At 39.6% G+C, this 25,149-nt stretch overlaps 1 protein-coding gene across 2 annotated transcripts in view; it reads right to left on the bottom strand.

The window, feature by feature from the left end:
- Window positions 1-25,149, bottom strand: part of LOC117374184 (chemokine-like protein TAFA-2) — an 84,528-nt gene that overhangs the window by 14,031 nt on the left and 45,348 nt on the right. For both annotated transcript variants that reach the window (XM_055223139.1, XM_055223138.1), the window contains one exon: window positions 21,589-21,683. In XM_055223139.1, coding sequence (XP_055079114.1) covers window positions 21,589-21,682 — 94 coding nt within the window. In that variant the 5' untranslated portion in view covers window position 21,683. The remainder of the gene's footprint in view (window positions 1-21,588; window positions 21,684-25,149) is intronic.

The following is a 25,149-nucleotide window of genomic DNA, read 5'->3' as shown; positions in this document are numbered from 1 at the left end:
ATGACCACATACTCCTGACAGATGAAAAATGAGGGCAAATAAATGCAACTCACAATGTAAGACATTAGGGCATGATGGCAAAATTATTGTACTGCTGTACCAGAACATCTAGACTCTGCTTGTGCTTGCAAACAAATGTGTATAGTATACTGGAGGTCACCCTCATATTGATTAGGTACAACTTATTCTGCTTGCACTCTGCATTGTAGCACTGGAATTTTGCCATTGTGGGACAAATAAAGTCTCTCTTAGCTTATCTTACAATGAATTGAGGTATGAGAATCTGAGATGTAACTTTGTCTGCATGTGTAGCGGTCCACACTGTTATGACATCTAACCAAGGAATCATATGGACAAAACTAGTGTGGTCATATCAAGCTGCAGGATATGAGTGGAGCTAATTCAGTTCTTCAGAGTAATCTCTTGGATATGCACTTTGAAAATACCAAGAATTATTATTACAGTGTGACCTTTAAGGAACTACACAGTGCTCAGAGAAATGGTCTATTACAGGGCTGTTGAAAAATCTAAAGATGTTATAAAACCTACACAAGTGGACTAATTCCAGATATGTTTTAAATTCATTCTTGAACAAAACAAACTCAAGGTTGTACATCCAACTTTGACTGACTCAGCAGTTTCTGCCTTCCTCTCTTAGAAGTGTGTGTGATGAATTTCATTTGCTATTTCCTGGTGTGACAGGACCTTAAGCCTGTTATATTGTGCTTCCAGCGCTGCCAGCAGACCACTTTCCTGAGCTCAGTTTTCAAACAGCCAGATGGAAGTTTAGCCAGACCTGCTGAGGGATCCAAAAGCTGTTAGTGTGAAAGGTTCAGAAACACTTTGAGGGGGAAAATGTGATTTTTACATTTATTGATCATATGTGACATTAGAACAGTCTACGATGTTACAATTAGCTTTAACACATCAACTGTCACCTTCACCCATATTCTTTCCTTGGACCACTTGTAGAGCTGGGACACGTTACAGTTACAGATGCTGTTTTGAAGATACTCAGAGGGTAAATTGTGTCATGTGTCTCTAACTCAAGACGATGAAATTCCTCAGCAGACAAAACTGTATATCTGTCATGAGTGTATCATTGTCTGGTGCATAATGAGCTTGTAAGAGTCTATTTTTAAACTGTGGAAGTAAGTTTACTATTGAGCACTAGATGAACTAATGTTTTATCTTGTACCCTAATAAGGTTATATTATTTCCATTGCATTTACATAAGAGACTTGCAGTATTTTACACCGACAATATCAAACTATGAGTGAAAGACTTTTTGTTGGTAGCCCCGCCCACCTAGTCCTTTCTCTTGTCTGAGGTTGAACCATGACTTTCAGAGGAACTTCTTTCAGAATAAGTTTTATTGTCATTGTTAGAGAACAAAATTCTCAAACTAGGAAACAGCTTTCGTGATATCGTGCAACACAAAACAAAGAATAATATGATGAAATAAAAGGCTTGCTTAAAATCAGGTGTTAAAATAAAAAAAAAAATGACTTTGAGTGAAACTTCCACATGATTCTCACCCAACAACATCAACTAAATCAGGTACAGGCTTGAACAAGTCTTATAAATCACAATGCCAAATTTATCCTGAACATTGCAGTTCTTTGTGCTATTGCTTTAAATAAACATGTTACCATGGTGCTCTAACCACATCAGCTCCAAAGAAGGTTAGTTTAAATATGGTGGACAGATATCCCAACAGGACAGTGAACAATAAAGGATCACAGGCCTGTTAGACTCACATTTAAAGTTGGTCTGTGTAAAACAAGTCAATGCAATCAGTTGTTTTTATGGTAACACTTTTCAGATTGATTTAGTGACAAATGACTAATTGCACTGTGGTTTTCCTTTTGAGGCCTGACCTCAGCTGCCCTAGCTTTAATTAAATCTTGTGGAAATGCTTCAAATTACTTCATGCATCTGGGATTAGTAAATTCTGTTCTATAAAGATTGTATTTCGAGTCAATATTAGACCATGCCATTTGGGCCAATCTATCGCTCTCAATTTTTTCTGTGATTTTTCCTGGAGATGGTATTAGTTTTCTTTACACAGACATGTGATGAACATACACACTGATAAAAATGCCCCAAGTGGGGTTGCTCGAATTATAAACACAAATTTGACAACCAGCTGCAAATGTAGTTATTATAAACGCATGTTTGTGTTTGTTTTATTTGAAATGAAGGTTAATGTAAAGCTTGTTTCCAAGTGTACATCTACAGCAGTGGGAGAGTGAGAGTGTGTACTAAGATTTGAATGTGTTGCCTCCACAGAGTCCGCAAACATGAAAGAGTGATATCCACAGCACTGCTGTATCGGCTGGTAAGCTTACCAATATTACAGTTGATGTCTAGTGATTTTGTGCAGCACCATTCGGCAAACAGTATCAGTTAAAATAAAAAGTATGAGTAAAATCCCTCTACCTCTTTTAGAAAAAGGCTGGACTTTGAATGAACCAACGAACAACCCAAACTCAGGCTGAAGATGAACAAAGTAAGTGAACCAATTATTTTAACAGGTCCATTTTTTTTTACAACATATATGAACATACATGAAAAGGTTGATTTTAAGTAACATAAGATAAATAAGTTTCTTCAACATGAAAAAGATCTGTATGTGTTGTGAAAAGTATGTGCAGAGGTTATTGAATATGTTCAAATACCACAACATAATAACTAAATAATAAAATAGTATTGCACCAACCGCTTTCCATATTATTTTCACACAAACCCAGTGGCTTTCGGTGTATGTAATAGTATTAAAGATAATAGGAATATGATGCCGTTCAGTTGATATCAAAAAGAGTGTGAGGGAACAGTAATGTGTTGTTTTGCACGTTTGTATGATAATTAGATTATAGCCTCTGAGAGAGTGCCCTTTGCTATGAATCGTAAACACAGAGGAAATTAAAATTCAGTTTTAGTGCGAGCCAAGAAAATTACTATCAAGAGTATACCAAAGCATGCACATCCAACCAAGTCTGCCTTTTTAGCCTCCTCCTTTTTTCCAGTCACGTCTACATCTAGATAATACTCTTTGTACAGCCGTTAAATAAAGTATGAGTTTAATTAAGAAATCTGCAAATTTATGTATCCACTTTACTGATTTTGTCTGTCTGCGTCAATAAATAGATCAATAAAAGCTTCCCGGAGAGAATTCACCAGACAAATGGCCCCCTTTGCTAATAGTGTCCTAACAGCAGCAGGAGGCAAAGAGGATCAGTAAAAAGACTGGCACCGAGCACACCCTGGGACTGCTACATTCACATTCAAATGAACACAAAGACTTCATTGTAAACAACTACTTCTAAACATTTAAACAGCTGGAGGTTCGTGACTTGCAATTTTAGACAACACAGAGCTATTTTAGGTCCTATTTTTGCACTGAAATGAAACATGCAGGAACTAGAAGAATTAGAACTGTAATTCTCCATCAAAAAATAATACAGTAATAAAGTGGACTTAAAAGGTACATTATGCCACTTTTCTGGTGGAGAATTTGCCATCTGCTTGTCTTCATAAAGATGTTATAGCTTTGGCTGGGATGTCCCAATAATATGACATTAAACTTATCTATATCCAAGGAGACAGGTGACACCACTAGGCGAAGTCACAGGTCAGATCTGCAGAAAATCAAGTCCGCTAATAGTGAGAACCCATTTAATGTGTCAATCCCAAGGAAAGCAATAATACCTTTATGGAGACAAGTAGATGGTGGACTCATCCCCAGCAAAGTTACATAGTAAACCTTTAATTGAAAAGGATCAATAATAGTTGTATTATGTTAATATGATTGTAAATGCTATACTCGATGTCACAAGGATTGAATTAAAAGAATATAATCATAATAAAGTGTGTTGACTTCATTTAATATTGACTTGAAAAGAACCATCCAGGACGAATCAAGCTTATGTTTGCTTTGTACTTGATGACAGGTTTATGAAAAGAGAGACACTCAGGATTCATCAGCTAAGTGTCTGAGTGACCCCGACTGGCACCAGCTCACAGCAGCCAAAGCGTCTGTGAGAAGAGACAGAACACAGAAAAGAAGCTGGCTCCTCCGCATTTAGAAGTGAAAAGGAGAAATGAAAAACCGTAGGCGTCCACACTGAGAGGATCATCCCTGTCAGCCTCAAATCACCCAAGACATTTAGAATACTCAGCCAGTCAACACAGCAGACAAAACAGCTCTATCAATGAACAGAATCATTCTGTCCATGCATTTCCTGTGACAGCCACATTATTCAGGTCCGACTTCAAACTGTACACTGTTAATTTTACCATTTCAGCAGTTTCATTTAGGAAGGGAGTCGGCATACGGCACTTTACATCAAAGGCGGCAGCGCACAGTGCAGCGCACATACTTTTTGTTTTGATAAGCATCCATCCATCTATCCATCCATTTTCTTCTGCTTATTTCAGGCCAAGTCATGGGGGCAGCAGTCTAAGCAGGGACTCCCAGACTTCCTCACCCCAGACACGTCCTCCAGCTTCTCTGGTGTGACCCCAAGGCATTCCCAGGCCAGTCGAGAGACATAGTTCTTCCAGCATGTCCTGGGTCTTCCCCAGGGCCTCCTTCTGGTGGGACATGCCTGGAACACCTCCCTAGGGAGGCATCCAGGGGACATCCAGAACAGACACCCAAGCCACCTCAGCTGGCTTCTCTTGATGTGGAGGAGCAGCAGCTCTACTCTGAATTCCTCCTGTGTGGCCAAGCTCCTCACCTTATCTCTAAGGAAGCACCTAGCCACCCTGCGGAGGAAACCCATTTTGGCTCCTTGTACCCTGAATCTTGTCCTTTCAGTCATTACCCAAAGCTCATGACCACAGGTGATGGTAGGAACATAGATCGACCTGTAAAATCGAGAACTTTTGCCTGTTGACTCAGCTCCTTCTTTACCACAACAGTCTGATAGAGCAACCGCATCACTCCAGATGCTGCACCAACTCACCTGTCATTCTCGCGCTCCATCCTTCCCTTGTGAACAAGTCAAGTATCTATATGCTTTTACTAGACATGGAAGAGCAGGATTATGATGTGCTTTAAGTGGACTTATTTGGCTGCATCTTTATAAGTACACACGCTCCACAAAGGATATATTTAGGCTACTACATGGCATTTATATGTGAATTATGCTTTTACTGGGACTGAAGAAGAGGAGAATTTTGAGGGAGTTTGATTCATATTATCTGTTTGGCTTCAACTTGACATGGACTGTGACTGGATGTGGATTTATTATTATGCTTTTTGACTTTGAGACACTGCAAAGGCTGAGCACTGGAGATGCAATGTGTTTTTGAGTGGATTCTACTTCCAAGCCTGGACACGCTGTTTCTTCATCTCTTCTGTTTTACCTGTAAGAAGATACACTGCACTTTGTTTGGAGACATGTAGGACTATATTAAAAAGTGAATGCAGTTTGTGCCATTTGTTTGTGCATATCACAGTCATGACACAGGAGCACCCGTGTTGTTGTTAAATAAATCAGTGCTGTGTATGTATTGGCTCATTGATGCGGGCATTTAAGGCCAAGGAACAGAAAGTTGGCACCGAACGAACATTAGTTTTCTGGTGCCAGTACTTACTGTTGGTGCCTAACCCTATCCCCAACCCTATTCCCAGATCATCATGAGTTAACTATATCTTGCAATTCAGCCACATCTGATACAGCTCCACATATCTGTATAGATTATTTATGGAAGAAATGATAAATAAACATGAATTTCCTGCCAGATGAAGCGTGCAGTATTTGGTGGCTAGCTCTCATGCCTCACAGCAAGAAGATTGGGTTCATCTCTTTGGCCGACCCGAGCCTCTCCATGTTTCTACCACTGTCTGGGTGGATTTCTTTCTTTCTCCAGTTTCAACCAAAAATGCATGCACCAAATTTCCTGACCAAGCTAAACTCAAGATCTGGGATAGGTCTCCAAGCACTGTACAGCAGCAGCTCAGTGCACCTGACAGGTGGAAGGATGGGTAAAATACAGAGAAGGAATTTCCCTCTCGCAGGACTGATGATCCTACCAAGGAGCAGCAGATTGTTGATAATGTATTAACAAGACACTTATGATCTGATTGTCTTAAATTGGGTCCATATTTTCTCGGATTTATTTACAGTCCTGCTTAATATATTTAACCATCCTGGTCCTTGTTCGTGCATAAACATTGCCCTTCCATTGCCCCAGCATGTGCCATATTGCCTCCATGCATCCCCCCTGTCCCCATGCAGTTTTAATGCCGTCCCCCCACTCCACCCTCCGACATCATACAGGATATTAACTTATGCGACCGGACGGGCCTGTCTTGACATATTTGTAGCCCGGGCCACCAGCAGCCCCTCACCCTCCCCACTGCTGATGATTTGTACTAATTTGTGCTGGAGGCAAGATATTAGAGCGCTGAATTGTGTATAAATTGTTAATATGCTCAGATGTATTACCAGGACATTACCACTATGACTCTAACCTGTGACAGCCTGTGTGTGTGTGTGCATGAGTGTGTGTGTCTACATGTGTGGGTGTGTGTATGTGTGTGTGTGTCTGTGTGTGGGGGAGGGCTTTAGGGGCCCTGCTAATTGTTATCTGCTGAGTGGAGGTGACTTTTCTCCTGCCTCATGGGAACGGCAGAGGGGAGAAAGGTACATGCAAAATGTAATGAAGAAAAAGTATTCAAAATCATTTTCTAAGTACAAGACAACATGATTGGTTATACTAAAGCTAATTCAATAAGTAAAATAAATTATATTTTTAAATACATTTTCAGGTTGCAGTGCATGTGTATTTAAATCTATCAAGCTTGTTCATATTTCAGACCCTAGTGCACATCGCTAATATTCACATGCATGATTTTTTTTTTTGCTCGCTGGCGCAGGTGGACATAATACTATCAAAATAATGCAGCCTTTGCACTTTGCTAATTCTGACCTTTTGAATTATAATTTAAATTCAATTGTCCCCCTCGGAGACTTTGATGCTTCACAAATGCGTCACTGTTGACCCATCAAGGTCAAAGGAAAGTGATTCAAAACTGGGTAAAAATAAGAGGCATTTTCCCAGAAACATTCCTAAAAGACATTTGAAAGCGAGTGAGTAACATTGTTTATCTATCTGTCTAGTTACTTTGCACTTCTAGGTATTGCAGTCTCTGTTCTCTCATCTGTATTTGTGCCTTCTCTCTCTGTGAAGTCACAAACACATCTGCATCTCTCTGCCTCCTGGAGCGGCCCATTGTTGTGAGGCAGCTCAGAGCCATGCCGGTGGTTCTGCTTTATTTTCTCACTATTTCATAGGTGTCTTTTCCTTACCCCTGCTGCTATTCCTCTAATTCCCCCCTTCCTCTCCTCCTTACAATGCATAGACAACATAACACATTCCACCTCCCGCCTCCCTTTCTTTACTGATCCCTTCGTCAGTCAGGGCAGGAGATAGATGTACGTTGCGTCGGCCATGTTGATGGGGAATTCATTCTATCTGTATCCTCACCATGTCAGTGGAATAAAGTCGGACACAACAGAAACTCAGCGTGTGTGTTTGAGTGTGTGTGTGTGCAGTGCGTGCGAGTGAGTTATAGTAGGTGTTATGGTTGTTTATGTCACTTTGTTGTAAAGGTGTCACCTCACGGATCTAGATCGATGGCCCGCGATCAGTCTGTGTAGTGTCTCTGAAGGACCGCACGCTTCCATATGTTACAAGACAACAATGCTGTCACGCTCACACAATGTAACCTCAGCGTGTCACATCGGACCCAGCAACACCTATTTGTGTACCAATGTAGGAAAAACACACACTATATACTTCTCAGATTACAAAGCTTATTAAATAGGGCGCGTATGAATGACTACTGATACTTGTGGAGTGACTATGGAGGTCCGCAGAATAGTCTTACGGTAGAACAGGTATCAAAGGTATTCATCTGGGCATTGTTTTTGAAATTGAGATGTTTCAACTGCCACCCAAAAGTCATTTTCAATCTGGAGATATGGCCTGAGAAGACTTTATATTGACCTGAGCTAGATTAGTCCTTAGCCCAAAGGTAAGAGTTATAACCTGAAACTGCTATGTCATTTCAACTGACACCTACCAATTGAAAATGACTTCTGTATGGTAGTCGAAACTTCTTGATTTAAAAAACAGTGTCCAGGTATAGGCCTGTCACGATAGCACATTTTGTGGATATACTGTCATAAAGCAGAATTATCCCCCAAAAAGTATTTTAAATATACAATACGGTTAAAAGAACATAAGCAGCAATAAATAAATAGCAGAATGCAACATTTTTGTAATTAGTTTGTGTCTCTAATGAGTCATAGAAGTTCATAATTCAAACTTCTGGGATTTCTGTTCAAATCTAATCATACTACAGAAAAATAAAGAAAATATTCACATCATTACAAAGAAAAAGCACCCATGATTAATACTGATCCCCAGAAAAAATGTTTCCATCTGTCATGTATTGAACGATAAGTCGATATAGTACTTACTGTGACAGGCCTATGCAGATGGCTACTGCTGAAGCCATTTCTAACATGAAGGTTCTAATACGGTTCTAAGAAAAAACAAAACAAAAAACAGTAGCACAACACTTGTTATTTTACAGTTTCCCTTTTTAATTATAGAAGTTGCATGTTGAGTTTAATGAGCCACTGTTGTCTAAATGCTGTGTCTTGTCAGGAACACCGTAATGGTGCGTCATGATGTGGAACACTCTGTTTATGTCTGCCATGTTTGCAGCCCATTACCTAGCAGCATGTGACATGATGAGGCCCATGATTGGTGCATTAGGTCCATCTCACTTTAAAGCCTTGTCTTCTGTTGTGTCAGCACTTTTCTCTCTAACTGCATTCATCAGGACAGATCATTACATCCTTCCTCTCCTCCTCCTCCTCCTCCTCCTCCTTCCTTCGTCTCATCCATCCCTCACTCACTAAATGAAAGAGGAACCCATGGTGCATCTAAAGAGTAGCTGCCAGCAGAGCCAGGGGTTCTGAGATGAGAAGAGAGAGGTTTGCACAGACACAGCAGACTCCGAATGGTGTGAAAGAAGAGGAAAGATAGCGTTGATTAGTCTGTGTTGTGACTGTAGGAAGCAGACGTCATACTTGGGCTATTAGTACACAGCAGGATGGAACTGATGCAACTGGCCAAACCGCATGGACATAATGAGCCAGAGAAGCAGTTCCTAAAATGTGGGATTGTCTCACATGGTATTCGGTGAAATCATTTTTTTGACATTTGAATCCACTTTTTTAATTCAGGTGTTCTGACTGCTCTGGATGATTCATGACTTTCATTCTGGTGTCGCTGCTTATTTGACACTCCCCCAAAATATTCTGCTTCTGTCAGCCAAAATTACAAACACACACGAGCTGAAGTGGATTTTTCTCCCTCCATCATAACCCTTTTGGCAATCACAGGGCATCATTTGAAAACATTTTGCTTTTTGCTGAAGAAAGTCAAAGTTGTACGAATATGCTGTAGTAGCTTGAGGCAGCTTGTGTAATTCAATTCACTCTCACCAGGGGAGATATTAAAGAACTCTAAAACAGCCTTTAGTGTAAGAGAGAAAAACATCAAATACATACAGTTTATTTCATGGAACATAGGGTTTGAACAACCACCGCAGCATGAGGTGCTTCACTTTTCAAAGCAAATGTGAGCTACAGTTCTCTAAGCGTTATTTTTGTCTGAAAAATAAATGCCTTTGTGTCTCTGACCATCTCATATTTATATGTAGAGGCTTTAAAAGAAGTCATATTATGTCAAATCAGCTTTATATCAAAAACTTGACTTGATTGAGAGTTGACTGATTCACACCAGTTTGACTGATCTTGTACTGTCCTGCGTTTAAGGCATGCTCAGAAAATTCCTCTTTTCAACTATCTCCATCTACTTCTCTGTATTTACATGCAATAAAAAAAAAACAACAAAACAAAACATATATGTCACATAGCCATTTTTAACAGCTTACAGTGAAGCCCACTATGGAGGTTTCTCATTTTTGCAGTTTTGAACAGGAAGTGAGTGGACCAGGTTATGCCATGTAAGACTAATATTGCAGTTTACAATATCTGAATACTAAATGCTAGAAAGAAAAAAAAATGCATAAGTCAGTCACAGAGGAGGAGCTTGGAGTAGAGCCGCTGCTTCGCCACGTCGAGAGGAACCAGATGAGGTGGCTCGGGCAACTGCGCCAGATGCCTCCTGGATGCCTCCCTAGAGAGATGTTCCGGGCATGTCCCACTGGGAGGAGGCCCCGGGGAAGACCCAGGACACGCTGGAGGGACTATGTCTCTCAGCTGGCATGGGAAAGCCTTGGGGTCCCACCGGAGGAGCTAAAGGACGTGTCTAGGGTGAGGGAAATCTTGGAGTCTCTGCTTAGTCTGCTGTCCCCATAACCTGGCCCCCGGATAAGTGGAAGAAAATGGATGGATGGATGTCTTCTTTAAGATCATTGTTTAATCCTTATGACTGAATTTTTTTCATTATTGTCCTGCAGGCCAGACCACCCTATTCTACGGTGGTCAAAGAAAATGAGTAAATTAAGCAGCAACACTGCCCAAGGATTATTACATTTGATTTAAACAGTCTTTCTAAAACTGAGCAGGTGAACCAAGCAGCTAGAGGGTTAATTCCTGCATGGCTCAATCTGTCTATAACCATGATATTTGAATTCCTTCTCCCGCAGATGGAGAACACACACAAACAAGACCAAAGAACAGTCTCAGTGTTTTGGGGACAGCTTTCTCTTTCATTAAAAGGATTCTGATTAATATGAACCAAAATAAGCATAAAAGAGTGAGTGAGGGATTGAGTGATTTGTGCCTTAATGCAGCCCGCAGAGTATTTACAGTGGTGTTCTGCACGGATTAGTTTTGTGAGCGGATTAGTGAAGCTGCATTACTGCTGTTTTATTTAACACAACAGCAAAAGACTAAAAATAAAAGCCTCTTAACAACATTTAGGCAACACGAAAGGACACAGACCAGATATTTTGTCAACATGCTGTTAGGAGTCACCACTTTGTAGTTACTTAATGCAGTAATCTGGTGAAAGTTGCCCAAGGACACATGCTTGGCTTAAAACACTGTCATATCAGTTAAGGCGATGAGGCTGCGGGTGAACGTGGCATATGCACATACTAGTGGGATCAACGGAGAGAGCAGGATTAATGCAAAAATACTTAGAACAGAGAGCTAGGCAGAGTGAACAAGAGCGAACGAGAGATATTTGCAGAGGCAGCACACCCTCTCTCTCCTGCATCAGCATTGATCACAGAACATCAGTAAAGTAAAGAGCACAGCATCCATCAGTGCAAAGGCTGCGGTACCAATACTAAAGCCAAGAACAAGACTTATCCCCGAAACTACATTCAGTCTGTGGTTGGGTTCACTGAAATGAAACTGCCAGTGTAAATACAACCAGAAAGACTGATTTCTAACCAATCCCAATCTGCCATCTTTACCTCTCATCCAATCAACTTTTTGCATCCTCTCTAAACCTGCATCATCTCCACAGCAGTAATATCGTCAACCTCCTCAGATATTCACTGTCTCCCTGTTTAACACAAGTCCATGCCTCACAGGGAGATATTTTCTTGACAAAGCTTCACTTTTTTTTTCCTTTTAATGATCCACTATGACTCAGTGGGATTTACCCGGTTAAGTAAAAGCAAATAAAAAATAATAGTAATGTTGCTGTGCATCCCCAAAACTCTTACAAAAATATCTACCTGATTCAATTTGATGTGACATACTAAATAGGTACAAATAGAGGTGGGATATTGGCAATATACATGAGAAACCTCTTCTGCTGAATTGTTTAAAAGGTAAAAGTATGGACGCTTACATTTTACCTGCCCACTCATGTTAAGCCTCCATAAAGCATGTATTATTCACCGAGATGGGTGCATGACAGCTCTACAGGGAAATCGATTGGAATAGGGCTTTCTACTTTCAGGCACTCTTCACATCCAAAGCACTACAGTGTATGTAATGGTGCCCTTTACTATCCATACAAACATCAGACCGGCTGATACCAGGGGTGTCAAACACAACCACAGAGTAATGCTGGGTAAAGTTCACATATCTGGATCAGTCTTTGCATTTGTTTTACCCATGTTTGATTCTTTCATTCAATTGGCCAGTGACTTTGATGTAGGTCACATTCATGTCCAACTATCACAAAGCTTTTTCAACTAAAATTTTGAGGGATGTTCAATGAGCCATTTTTCCATTTTAAACATCTGGTCATTTTGAATCCTTTTGAGATTTCAGAATCTGTATGTTGTATAAAAACAGACAAAAGTAGGGCAAAAACACCCCATTGAGACCAGACCAACCACTTTGATGTGCTCAAAGCAGTAAATAATGGATGGTATTGTATACAGTGCAGTGATAAGAACAGTGCCAAAGTGAAATAAAGCAGGTGCTTTCTTTTTTTGTCAGATATTTGCAGGTTAGATATGTTTGTCTATAATCTACACAGCATTCAAGTTTGACTTTGTTTTGTTTTGTTTTGTTTTGTTTTGTTTTTAGAAATATTATGCTTTTTGGGGGTATCTATAAAACTACTTTGCTATGTGTTTTATTTAAAATTCTGATTCAAACTATTGATCCAAAATTACTGATATATAGCTATACTATCCATGTTGGGTTTCTGTGATGCCAAACCCTCAATACTACATTATGAATGGGCTGCATCCATGAATGTGGAATGAGGATTTAGGCAATACACATGGTACTGTGCATCAAAAATGTGTTATTACAGAATGTAAAGTGACCTACACATGCACAAGCCTGAACATCCCTGCAGCTCATGTGGCCAGCTGCACTGAAACAGAATGATGCATACACATTCCACTGTGTGCTTCACTTGAAAGAACTAGTCCCATCTCAGTGGAACTTTCATGTAAAATAAAGCCAGAGGAATCACTGGCACTGGATTGGAAATTCAAATTCATGCATTCGCAGCACACTGTTTCAATGCATACTAAAACTAAGGACACTGTGCAAAAACACAGGTAAAAAAATCTGTTGCACCACCCACCAGCCTAGGCAAATATCTCTTGAGGACAAACTAAAAATTGAATCATAAAGTATAAAGAACCAAGGTTGAGCTCAGTAGTGGAAGAAAGGAGGTACCGGACAGAGGTGGAGAGAGGCCACAAGAAATGAAAGAATGTATTAAATAAAAGTTCTCTCTCTTCTTTCACCTGCCTGTGCTCAAATTCACGCTGTGCCTCTTGATTGAAATTTCCTGCTTTAATAGCTGTGAAATAAAGTCAAAGTTGAAATAGAAAGGAATAGGCACAATATGGAAGACCGGAGAAGAAGAGAGGGAGTCCGAGATAAATCCAATAATGCCATGAGAATGACTTTTAATACATAAGTGCAGGTCTAATTAGGCATTTTAATACATTAACCGTATCCTCTGAATCTCTCGTGCCAAATCGCTAATCCAGTGCACAGTTCTATCAGCCCGGTTGTACTCAGTGGCTTAACCAATCTCACCGTGTCAATAGAGGCTTTGGTTTTGTTGAAGAAATCCTGCAGATGTACAAAGCGGGGTGTGTGCGGAGCTGGCTGGTGGTAACAGGTAACGATTACCACTAATGAACACAATGAGATGGCCCCAATGTGGTAATCTGACTGAGCAGCTAGAGGAAACTCTCCATTTACACCAATTAGCACACAGACACACAGAAGTAGAGGCAGTGGCCTGACAGGCTTACTACTGGGACAACGCTCTTTAAAACAGAATATACTGTTTCATTTCAATGAGAATAGGTCTCAGCTTTGTCAAATCACTCTTAGCAAAATGTTTATATGTTGGTGGTTGGTTATGATTTATTTTAACTTATTTTATACAGGCCTATTAGTTCAAGAAGTCAAATTGTAGAACTGATCACCTCATTACTATTTTTTGTGTGGCAAGCAGCACATTTTCATTTAGATTACTTAGTTTTACTGTGGACCCATAACCCACCTTATTTTTTTAAACAATCACAAGTAAATGCAGAGCTATGGGTGAGGATAACCAGTAGATGGAAACAAAAATACAACTTTGCGTAAACTAAAGATGAGGGACCTCCGTTATAATAAAAGCTGATAGAAGTACATTTTTCACAATATGCCACTTTTACTTGTTGTCAGGTCTTATCAAATGTTACAGATTCTCAATGTTGGCAATGAAGGTTAAACTATCAGACTGGATAGCAGCGTCTGGTGCAATGACCTGGACAAATGCTCCCTTCTACTTAACTTCAGGAGGACATTAAACACAACAGCAACAACTGTTCTTTTAATGAATGGATTATGAAACATTAAGCACTTCCACAGCTGCAGGCATAGTGTTCTCCACTGTTGTTATTAGCTCACCAGTTTAACCGTTCAATGAATTTAATGCATTTTTCATCTTTTATGACTGTCTGCTTATCCATCACACTCTAATTGTACCTTCCAGGCTTCCTTCCAAACTATTTATTTAATTGAAGTACTTCTTGGATGCTAATGAGAGGGTTATTAGATGTAGATGCTTGGAGATGGGGCAGGACGTGTCTCATTTAAACCCCTTGGCCTCTAGCTTTGGAAGGCGAGAGGGACTTAAACATGGCTACGTTTATGCACAGCAGATGGCGGCTGGTTAGTACCCCAGTCACAGCCTCGCCGACCGCTATTGTTTATCTGTCGACCCGGTTCCTCAAGCCGTGGTCATGAATCATACTGCCTGCTAGCAGAGCACATCTCGCTGTCTCGCATCACCTTTCTACTTTCATAGATATTCATTTTCTGCACTCGCCTCAAAATAACAGACACAAACACACTTCCCTCCGGTTGCAAAGACATTTTTTACTGCTTTGCTCAATATTTCCACAGATGGACATGCATTAAAATATATATGTATATATCCAAAGTACGCCGACTGAATATGCAATGGAGTTTTCTTATCACACGTGTCCTTTACTATAAAAAGGGTAAGGTGTCAACAGACGGTTATCAAACACAAGCTCGCAGCACCTTAATAAAACAATGCATCATGGGAAAAACAACATGCGAGTTACCAAGGACACACTGATTGGTCAAGGTTATTTTATGCAAATTTGATTCCTTGGAATTTGTCAACAACATCTATTGGAGTGTGGCGGGAAAAAAGCCAATGAGTCAGACCCATGGCCGTCTACCATAATGATGAACAAATGGACACATTAGCATTAGCAGGTAGCATAGTCGCTGCAAGGCAAAGTCAGACAGACCACTGGAGCGCACAAGCATTTGAAAAGCTCTTTAATTAACGGTCAAAGCATGTCCTTCTTACTGTCTCTCTACATTTTCCATGTGATTTCTTTCCATTTAACAGCACTCTCCTGTCGTTATAAAAAGAGACAAGTGAAGTCAAGTGACAAATGTGAGTTACATTTAATGAACTAAGCCCACATTATAAGAGGCTATCCTCAACCTTTGCGCTTCCTTTGGGCACTTCTAAACAAAAGCTCCCACGCAGCAGTATGGAAAGGAATTGTTTGGTTTGGGCTGTATTATAGCTTAGTTGCTGTGATATTAGGTTTATATTTTACACAGAAATGCATATTCTCTGGGTGCAAATAGATTAAGGTAGAGTGCTTACCCCGTAACAGCCCAGCATGTGTTCTAATCTACACAAAAATCAAGTAACCAATGCACTCAGCCCTAACCACAAGATCCACTGCTTAAGGTCCCTCCGCTGTGTTTGATGTGTTAAATCCTTACATGTGTATTCCTCCCTCAAAGCTCTCCTGTTTCTCTCATGACCTCACCTTTGTGTGGAACTACATAAAAGCAAGTGTTTGAAAGCCATTTTCTTATTATCAAGCTGAATTTTTCACAGGCCATATGTGAGCATTTGTAGCCGTACCATGAGTAGTGCCTAAAGAGGCCAGACAGCCTGTCTCCACACATCACATTAGAGTGGCTCTTTAAGTGAACATGTATGTAGGTGTGGGAAGTGTCTGTGTGATTCTTCCATGCACGCCTGTCCTACTGTTGTACTCAATGTATGTCTTCTGTAGCACTGAGCAAAATTATCTTGGCATCCCAGTATATACAGCAGATACACGTATTTTGTCTTAGTGTTAAATGATCCACAGGCAAACTTATCTTGAGACTGAAATATAACACAGATTTTTATCAGGACCGGTTCTAATCCAGGCAAAAGAAAAGGCAGGATTCTCAAAACCTTCATTTTCATTTCATTTTCATTTTTTTTTTTTATTTATTCCTCTCATGAAAACACACAGTAGTCAAATGAATAACAATACATAATGTAAATACTGTATACTTTCCAAGATTAAAAAGAGAGCAGGTATGAAGCAAAAATGTGAGTGGCCCCTTCATTTACATTTAAATGAAATTATGCTCTAAATATTCTAGTACTTTGATACTAGAATGAATATAATTACAACACCAAATAACAAGTGTTTTTTCAAGGGGTCAAAATTTGTCCTTTGTCCTATTTTCTTGATACTTGTTCAAATGAATTTCAAGTTTGTTTAGTATTGATTCACAGCTCAATCTCATTTTGTTGACAACTCTATTTGGATCCATGGCAAACCTATCATAACCTTCATAGGACAAAGCCAAGACAGGTTCCCGTCCCACAGATTGAGGAATAAAAGAGCAAGGAAACATCCAGACTATGCCGTGAATACATTTGCGCCTCCATATCTTTGTCCTTGCATCGCTCGTCCCCTTCAGTGCCAGGTTGCCTTTCAAAGCAGGTTAACTTCTGTGTAGCCCCTAATCAGTGAGGATATATGGAGATGGCGTCCTATAGACTGAGAATCAATGGCTTGACAGTGGGTGGTGAAGTGATCAGCATAATCGCTCGTTCCACTTTACTTCAGAATCCTAAGGCAAGCTGTTTCTCCAAGTCTATTGGCAAAACCACTGAAACATTTAACCGAGGCCTGGCCGTGCTCTACAATAAGACATCTTCTCAGAAATAGGAGCTCTATGTTCTGGATACAAAGGCTGTAATTTCTGCACAGCTCGGCCATGATGGGTATTATAAAGCATGTGAATGAAAGAAAAAGACAGTAGGATGGATGATGTTACAGTAAGAAATCCACAGAAGGCTAGAGACATATCTTTTTCTGTTTTGGCCTCCCACCTTTCTGACAGATAAGGATCAGTGCTGTAAAGGAAGAGGCAGAAATATGATAGGACGATATATGGGGCTTTTTGCTCAAGGTGCTGGTTTAAACATGCTTCAAGCTACGTATCCAAATCAGAAAACACAGGCTTCTAATCGACAGCTAAAGGTGTGTACTGCATTTAAAACTGAGTGAACATTCCCTCTCCAACAGTTGAACCATGAGAGCCCTGTTGCTAGGAGACACTCCCATTGTGCACAGGAACGGATTAGGTTTTATTGTAAATATTGCGCTATTCTCATGTTTAATAAGATGCATGTTATTAGGTTGAAATTGGGGTTGCAATAGATTTTATGTCATGTTACACTTCTCACTTCTCAATACTAGAGCTCGGGATTGTGGTGTCATAGGCAGATTTTCAGGTAGACTAATGTTGAACCAATGGAGATTTTAACATGCTAAATACAAAACTTTCAATGAACGCTGAAATGATAGTGTTATAAAGACCACTTACTTCTGCACTCTGCACACTTACCTCACCATTCCATCTGGGGTTTAACAGCCCAAAAATAGCATATTCATTCCATCATTTGATATAAGAGGGAAAAAATCTGCATAGGAGTCATACATATACACCCGAAGCATGTGCCTCCTACAGGTTTGACCATATGTCATTGTTCTTCTATTTTACTAATTTCCTCTAAACAATGTGACTCTGGAAATTATTTATTACAATTTACGAATGAGGCAAAAATAAAGTGTTTGTAGCAACAAGTCAGTTTGTGATGTGGCTTTTGAAATGTAGAGGAGGATGAAAGCGTAATCCCATCTGTCAGATCAAACAGCTACGTTTTTAACGAGAACAAACTTAACCTTCAGGAATCACTACTTGGCTCCCACATTTGCATTAGCCTTCATGACTCGGTACAAACTGCTGCGTGTTACATGTGAAGCGGACACCTTGCTCTGACCTTTGCCGTGGTAATCAGCAATTACCTGATTAGCTAGAGTCTGTTTTCCCTCAAACAAGTAATACCTGGATAATGCTGTTACTCCCTGATTACAACCTGTTTTGCAATCAATCAGCCACTAACAAGGCATGCATGAGCACTCACATAAAACTGCACAATGCACACTCCCAGGAGACAATCCAAGTACACTGTAATATGCTACTAAACCCCTCTTGTTTTGCTATTTGCTACTTAAAGATCTTAAAGTGGCTAACATGAGCTTTTAGCCTTGTTACATCCTCAAGAACTTACCGGGGAGTTGTGTTTTGTTTCATTTGGACATATTGGAGCAACCCTTTATTAGTCTGTCTATATCTCCAAAGCTCAAAATGCACTCTTCTACCTTGTGATGTGATGAAGCGGTAGTTTTCATGTTAACGGCTACCTTTTGCCATTAATTCAGTAGAGATTGGCAATTCCAGGGCTAAATTATCCCAATTATTCTGGTGAAAGAGTATAGAGTGGAGCACTTCCTGTATCACCACAGGACATCACAACATGAGAGAAGAACTCAAACAGAAAAGAAGAATATGCAAGGTTTGTGTGTTAAACATGTGAAAATGAAATAAAGCACAACTCCAGGTATGTTTGTGATGAGGAAACAAGATTATAATAGATCAGAAAACAGTGTAATATGGGCCTTTTGAGCATTTTAACAGACTGCGATATGATTCACTTTGATATAAGCCCATCACCTTAGCTTCTTCCTTTTCTATCATGCTTTGCTTTAACCATTTGTCAATTTATATAATAGAAAAATACTTGTCAAGAAATTCTATGATGTCAGAAACTAGTGCACTTACACACTTAGCAGCAACAATACTAAATTAACCTGCAGCTACAACCTTGTACTTTTAAAAACCTGACAACAACACAAGGTTTTTCCATTTCCTCCTGAACAATCAAAAGACTCCTGCAATATCATTTTGAAATATTGTATTTGTTCCAGAAGTTCAAGAAGAAATGACTCTGGCTCGTCAGTCATCATCTCCCTGTCACCCAGCTGCAATGGGGGGAAAAGAGAGGAAAAATGTGCATGGCAGATGTTGGGTAGCACAGCACTACCTCATGTGATACATAAAAAGAAAAGAAATATAGAAAAAATCTTTAGCAAACTGATGTTAGCAAAACAGCGGCAAACAAAGGCATCTGGTTCACAGGAAGGGCAGCTGGTGCATGCTAGTATATCATGGCATAAAGAGCCAAAGGGGAAACTTAGCATTTCCAATCTATCAGAACCGTCAGAACAAAGTATACTCCTCCAACATCACTGCTCACATGTATCCTTGGGTCATTTTTGTCATCGCCCATCACGTCGGCTTTTTGTCAGCTCTGTGTTCACTGTTAGTCACATGTTGGCTTTGATATTTTACGACTAGAGCACTGATGGACATTTGCATAGTCGTGTATTTAAAAAAGTGAATTTTTTCTGTCAATAAAAAAAAATGCATTTTGCCAGCATTAACATTTAAACTGACATAAATCTGGATAAAATATGTAAGTGCTATGGTGAATGCATTAAACTTTAATCTGCTGGAAATGACAGCCGTTTCAATTGCGCTTTATGGGATGTTTTACTAGTGTGAGTATTTAGCATTTAAGAAAGTGTTTTGGCAAGACATAAAATAAAATCCATTCTGCTGTACATAATTCAGATGATACATTTAGTTTTTAATTTGAATGAAAACCAAGATCATAATTGAGTTTGTACTTGCGGTATTGATAGGAAGCATATGAAAATAAAACTATCACTCATGCTTTAAATATACATAACGAGATTACACAGGGTTGGATATTGCATTTTCTCTAAAAATCTAACGTAAGCCACAATTTCATTTTAAGGTCATTTGAGGCAAAATGGTCACTGAAAAATAAATTATTGCTGCTTTAAAAGATAATCATTGCATGGCTTATAGCGTTAATTGGTAATATAATCAAGTTATATGACGGCTTTTAAAGTGTAACGCCAAAGGTCAGCACTGCTCAAAAACACATTCTGGACCGTAAAATCCTCGTTGTAAAATTGGCGAAAGGAGAGATAATTCCTCACTGCCAGCACAGAGACGCCATTCAGTTCGCCATAAAACCCATCTAATGCTTTAATACTTTTTATTGCTCACTATATTCCGAGCCCTGACACAGCAGCTCGGACCTGCACCTTTACAGCTTAGAGCACTAATCTTGAAGCCTAAATAAATATGTTCATTGGGTCATATTGATAGCCCCATTCTCAAAACGAATCTCCTCTGTCATGCTGTTACTAAAACTCAAACTTAAGCTAGCCGGGACAATGTGCTCTCTATTAGCCTTTCTCCCAGAGGTTGGTCATTTTGGGTGTCACGCACAGGTGATCTGTGTGAACCAGGGAGCTTGGATAGCCAACCTCAAGAAAGAAATGAACTGGAAACTGTACTGCAGGACCGCTGGGCTCAATCTGACGCAGTGCTCACAGGAGGTGGATCGTGCAACCAGGGACATCTAATCCACCAGGCTCTCTGCTCACTGTCTGAAGGCATTTTAGACAGGGGACTGGCCACACCTTTTTTCGAATCCCTTGAACTAAGCAGATATATATTTTTGTTGGATTACTTGTCAGGCTCTTCCTTTTATTAGAGAACTTTTGTGTGTGTTCTTTTCCCTTTGTGGTCTCCTATTTCATTGTGAGCGCGACCTTGTTGTTCCCCAGGGTACAGCGGGACCTATTCCCTCCAACATGAGAGTAGAAATGGGCTGTGTGGTTGCAGTGCTGGTAATGTGAGGGAGATAAGGTGCGTGTATGTGTGTGTGAGGACAGGTATTTATAAGATTGTGGGGACTGAAATCTGTATATATAGACGTACATCATGGGGACCTGCCTTCTATATGGGCAAAAATATCAGGTCTGTGTGATATAAATCCTTTATTATTAGATCTAGATAGAATTTTAATTTAGGATATGGGTTAAAACAGGTAAAGATTAGGGCTTAGGTTAAGCTTTGGCAAGTAGTAATTACAGTTAAGTTCATAATCAGTCTTAAGGAAGTAATTGTACGTGAATGTAATTTCTTGCCTGAGATCCATAATACACACTTCTCCAATAGTTTACAAGAAGTAAATCTGGTCACCTACTCAATCTCTCTGAGTTTTGATGGGCATTCTTGACAGAAAAAGAACATTTATCCAAGTGAAGCATTAAACTCAAGCATTAAAAGTTTGATTTTGTTCAAAATTATAGATGACCAATGAGCTCTTTTGTTTCACACGCATCACTCAAACAAACAAATCTCATTGCACAGTACTGTCTGACTCTGGCTCAAGGTTTGACGAAGAGCTTGGTGACCAGACTAACATCTTTCTGTATAAAACATATATCATTCGGGACCTGCCAGGAAATATATTGTCTCCAAAATGCATAGAAACCAAACATGTGTGTGCGTGTGCGGACAGAGGACTCACCCGTGTGGCTTCGGTGAGCATGTGTGAGAGACGCCAGGCACAGGGACAACAGCAGGCTCCACAAACCCACTCCACAAATGCATCGCTCCCGCATTCTGCAAAAGCACAGGGAAGAACACTGGGTTAGAAATGGCACAGACTTACTTTAGCTGTGATGGATGTGACTGGAGACGCTGCAGTGGTTTGAGTACTACACTACACTACTATACTACACACACATCATTTGCCTTCACATGTGAGATGGAGTTAGGCAACTATTCTAGTGAGTGTGGATCTCAAGTGGCTTTTGATTAAACATGGTCCATTAAATCTGTCACAAAGTCATCACTGATTTACTTCTCACTTGATAGATGGATGACTCTTTCAGTTACTCTCGCTATTTTCCATGTAATTGCTCACTTAAGAATTACCTACGTACTCTTTTTTGAATATTATTTTAAAGTGTGCACAACTTAACAAAAAGTACTGTGTAAGTTACATAACACAATAGACTGAGGCATGTTTATGGATGACAAGAGTACCAGCTGTAGCCACCACGCTGTAGAGTTAACTGGTTTACTCCAGTGTCCCAAAACAGCATTTTGCCTAGGACTCCTACAAAGAGAGCCAAGGCTGCATGCTTTAAGAAAAAATTGATTTGTAATTCATGTATAAAATGTAGGATTCTGTTCTATGTAAACAATTCTAAGAGAAAAGACAGCTAAACTAACTTATGTCTGTAGAGGTCTAAAAAGTAAAGCGTTAGCACTTTTTCAATAACATGATATTGCAGTCTTTAAATTTTGATAATGGCACCAACTCAAATTGCCAGTTTGCAATATATATAAAATAAAACTACATTCATCATTCTGGATGTGATTCATATGTAAATCACCACGGCTATAGTGGCCAAAACAGACACTCAAAGCAAGCATAGCAGAGCCTCATTATACACTATGACAATTACACAAGCCAATCTCAAATTCAGAGATTATTGCTTCAGCGCTGAGCAAACCTCTAACATGGTAAATCCGTTCTCCATACATGTGTTTGTGCAGTATGAAGACAGCTGTTAGCGTCAGCACGAGCAGCACTTAGCATTCAGAATGCTCAGTTGAACATAAACAGCAAACAACACAAATGTTTTTCCCCACACGGAGGATTGCTCTGAGCCTCTATATACGGCTATGTACACAACGCACACCTGAAGGACGCCAGCAGCACAAACACATGGATTTCTTCACTTTCAATATTGTGTTATCAACATTTCCTAACCTCCGTTGTTATGAGTGAGATTCAGCTGAAGCAAAGTATGTGCACTTGTGGTTTGTACATTGTGTTCCTGCAATATGAAAAGAGATGATGCTCCGCAGTTGAGGTAGTGAGCTAGTAAAAACTACGCCGTGTTCAGTTCATTATCAGTGTTATAAACAGATTAAGGTATCCCAAGTTTAAGGTGGAACAATTTATGCAAATGAAAAGACAAGCAACATAAAGCACAAAGCCATGGACTCAAAATTAACCTCACTGCCATAGCAATTAACTCTTTAAATGAACTTGTTTGACTGAAAATTACTTGGGTCAATAAACAGGAAGCTGGGACCCATGATTACACAACAGAAAGAAGTAGATAAAATAGACAAACAAACCATCAAATTTTAGCTTCCAAACTAATCATAGCTATTTGTCATCTGAAAATACTGTCGAGATGGCCTTTGTACTGCTGTAACAATTGTCTGCAGGTTTTTATTGTAACTGAGAATTGGTTCCCCATTTTCCTATTCGGATAAAAAAAGGTTAAATTACTAAAATACGTTTTACTACAACAATAAAAAAAAAAAAAACCTGAGAGTTCAATCTGGTGCCAAGGTGACTTTCCTGTGAGTTTGGATTATTCATATGATTCTTGCATCTGCTAGTGAATATTTGAACGTGCTAATGGCGGATCATTGTGCTAGGGTGTTGTGCCACAAATAGTGTGAGAGCTGAACCCAGAGTTTGAAGCTGTGAGCGTGACTCATCCGTGTATCTGTGGTGAACCATTTTGAGAACTGGGGTTAACAGCAGGACCAAATAAGGAGAGCCAATACTGGACATTAACATAATAATACTAACAAGGAGTTACACAAACACATTTGAGGTGGAAATGGTTTTGTTCATCTTTAAATGGCCACATATTGGTAAATGATTGCATATTTTTATATAGCACTTTTCTACCGTCAAGGATCTCAAAATGCTCTACTATACATTTTATTTTGAGATTTTATGACAGCAAATGAGGAATGAAGGCTACATTTGCTTATACTACAAAGTGAATAGAAATTGAAGTCTTATCTGTCTTTGATATACTGCAAGTACTTTCACTCTATCGGATTTATTTCATGTAATAAAGTAAAATTTGTAAATAGCAGCTCTTAGGGTCAATTTAAGACTGCTGTGTGCTGTCTGGGTCTCGTTATAAAGGCTATTGTTAGCAGTGGCATGGAGCCCAAACTCCTCTCTGGTCTCTTATAAACTCACTGTGGTGAATAATTTGAATCCTAGGAATGCATTAGGAAATGTGGAATGGGACTGGACAGATGCAAAAAGTTTTAAATGAACTAATTTGGTTTTTCCCATTTGTAAGACTGTAAAAACCAAGTACGGCCCATCTAAGAAGAACACTAGTATTTAATTTAACTGTTCATCACTATATCATCATCACCTGCTTCATTATGGACACAAAAACACTGCAAGTCATGGGCAAATTTTGTGTTTTGACGATAATGTGTGCACAAACCTAAATGTGTGCGGGTGAATGGGTAAAGAACATTTCCCTACTGTTGGTCCAAGTCTTGTCTCTCCTCATGGCAAGTTATACATAGTTTAGTTAGCATAGCACACAATGTTATTTTGGTGTACTTTCATTGACTTCCTGCTTTCATTACTGAGTCCATATGCTCGAATGCTAGTGAATAATTAGGAAAGGCAGAGCGGAGACAGTGGCTCTTCTGTGTCTCATTTAAACTGGACCTGGTGTTTGTGATGATGCAGTGCACTTCATTATGGTCGCCTGTTTGGTCTGCCTGCTGCTGCACGTCTATGTGGGTGAGATCACTGGAATTAGCACGAGTCGCCAATGAGGAGAGGGGGCGGGAAGGTGACAAACAACAGCTCTCAAACTCTGCGAAAGAGAGGAAGTGACGGGCTGTCAAAGATATGGATGAGATTGACACATATTTCATAATAATTTTTAAATAAAGATGCAGTGTTTGGCTTTAAATTGTTACTTGCAATGTCAGTGGTCCTAATTCTGCATTCTAAAAACCATCGATACCGACTTTTCATGAACTGCAACAGACACATGGCTGTAAAATGTTATCTCTAATAGGCTGGCTCCATTTGTTAACAGTTAAAAGTAAGCAAAGAATATAATGCACCATAACTAAATAACTCGGACAAGTATTTATAAGACTGTGGGACTAAAATCTGTATATACACTTATATCATGGGGATCTGCCTTCTATATGGGCGAAAATATCAGGTCTGCATAATGTAAATACTTTATTATTAGTTAGGATATGGATTAAAACAGGTTAAGAT

Source organism: Periophthalmus magnuspinnatus, chromosome 7 (assembly GCF_009829125.3).
Source record: "Periophthalmus magnuspinnatus isolate fPerMag1 chromosome 7, fPerMag1.2.pri, whole genome shotgun sequence".
In the NCBI taxonomy this organism is placed as follows: domain Eukaryota; kingdom Metazoa; phylum Chordata; class Actinopteri; order Gobiiformes; family Gobiidae; genus Periophthalmus; species Periophthalmus magnuspinnatus.
Note: the sequence above shows the minus strand (reverse complement) of the source record. Positions and strands in the feature narration are given on the sequence as shown.